This window comes from Alligator sinensis, unplaced genomic scaffold, assembly GCF_000455745.1.
Source record: "Alligator sinensis unplaced genomic scaffold, ASM45574v1 scaffold444_1, whole genome shotgun sequence".
Classification (NCBI taxonomy): Eukaryota; Metazoa; Chordata; order Crocodylia; family Alligatoridae; genus Alligator; species Alligator sinensis.
The window spans coordinates 4,113,371-4,115,324 of NW_005841886.1; the positions used below are offsets into that span (position 1 = coordinate 4,113,371).

General features: G+C 54.8%; 1 protein-coding gene across 1 annotated transcript in view; it reads left to right on the forward strand.

Moving 5' to 3' along the window:
• The first annotated feature begins 1,642 nt into the window (after positions 1-1,642).
• LOC102386989 (vasoactive intestinal polypeptide receptor 1-like) overlaps positions 1,643-1,954 on the forward strand; it is a 42,246-nt gene continuing 41,934 nt past the window's right edge. Inside the window, exon 1 of the mRNA XM_025196861.1 lies at positions 1,643-1,714. Within this exon, the coding sequence (XP_025052646.1) occupies positions 1,643-1,714 (72 nt within the window). The remainder of the gene's footprint in view (positions 1,715-1,954) is intronic.

Here is a 1,954-nt window from a genome sequence, read left to right on the forward strand (position 1 = left end):
TCTCTTGGGTATATGTAGGGTTCAAAGCCAAAGAACCCAAGACCTGCTGTGTTAACAGCTGTGATGCACAGAGCCCAGAGAATGGCAGGGGATGAGGGCAGAGTTAAGGTTGCTGCACTTGACATTTCCAGCCTAGCACATACCTGGATTTTCCCCATGCTTTTGCATAATATAGGGCTAGACTACAAACTCTCAGAGGCAGGGCCCAGCTTTATCCCAAAACACTTGTTTGTAGCTCCTCAACATCAATCTTAAAGCCAAGGGAAGAATAGACAGTGGCACATCTGGTAATGGGAAGTTCTGGTGCTCCAAACAGCTGCTGTGGCAGGGCCTGGGCTGATAGGTTTGGAAAAGTGCCAGCAGCAATGCCCCCACATTCAGTTCTGGTATGTGTTTGTACAGCACCTGGCCCTTAGGTCCTCAGTCTTGCTCAGGGCTGTAGAGGCTCCTACAGTGCTAACAGAAAAACAGGATTCTCCCCTGTGCTTCACCGGTTCTGAGCCAATCCAGTAAAACCAGTGAGGTTCTCCAGGAATAAAGCTGAGAAATCAGGTCCTGGGTTCAGCCTTGCATAAGTGACAGCTGCTCCATGGCATCAGTTCCTCCTTATCCCAGAGGAGAATCCTAGGGCCCTATCTGATCCTTCCAGATTCCACACAGATGGGACCATCCCAGCTGCAGCCTGATGCTACCACGTGCCACATAGGTACTGCCAGGAGAGAATCCCTGTATGTACTGGCTTTTCCCATGGTTCCTACACAGGTCAGAGGGTATAGCCTTCTGTGTGCCTGCATACCCCCATCCCTGTTGCTGCGTTCTCTCTCCACATGGCTTTCAACTGCTGGGGTATAGGTGCCTTTGGTACCTATCAAAACACCAGGCTAGGGGAGAGCTCACCATCCCAGCACCTGCTGCTTGGGTCAGGGGAGAGCTCAGCTGGGAGCCCTAATTACCAGGAAAAGCATTGTTTCATGCAAGGGCAGTAAGGAAAGACTCAGGACCTTGCCTCTTGGGGAGCTTTGGGGAGAAGGGAGGGCAGGCCCTTGAGGGAGCCATGTAGCTCCAGAGATGCCCCATTCTTGCTCTGTGAGTCCAGCCTCTCTCGTGAGGAGGGGGGAGAGAGGGTGGAGCCTGTAATATTGCCAGATACAGGAGCTGTCACATGCAGAATCTAGGAGAGACTGAGATCGACTGGAGCTGGGCAGGGAAGTGGAGCCAGGGCCAGTGCCCAGGGAAAGAAGCAAGGGAGTGGCTGGAGAGAGCACCTGGGGCTTTCCAGGTGGGCAGGGTGGGGGCTGGCAGCGTGGGAGTCAGGTGGAGCAGAGCACAGAGAAGGGGCCAGGTAAGGCACAGGACAGGAAAGAGAGAAAGAGCATGGCAAAGCAAAGTGGGACCTGAGGGGCTAAGCTAGCCAAAGGGTGCAGGAGAAGGCTCAGGTGGAGAAGAGAGCAAAAGAAGCTAGGGTCAGGGGTTTCACTGAAGCCAGGTGTACCATTGTGATCTCAGAGAAGGAGTAACAGGAACCCCTGAACAGTCCTGCTGTGGCAGAGACACAGAGGAGGTGCTGCACTGATCTGCCCAGTTTGCACTGAGCCAGGACGTGCCCTGGACTGGGTGCTGAAGCACAGGTCCCTCTCTAGTGATGAGGCCAGTGTGGCAGACCCCCAGAGCCCAGAGGCTGCTGCTCCTGCTGACGCTGCTCCTAGTTCCTCAGGTAAGTGCAACCATGGGGTCTTTGCATGTGCTGGGGGCTGGATGAGTCAGGGGGAGGGGATCCATAGTCAGGGTATGTTTGTGTGGGGGGAAAGCAGCTGTGCCTGTTCTGGGCATGGGGGGCATGTTAGCTGCACATTGTACCTACCACATGGGAGGAGTACCATGGGGCAGCAAGTGCAGTAGGAATGTCATACCCACCCTGGAGCCCAGCTTTCCCTGTGACCTCCTGGCATAGGGC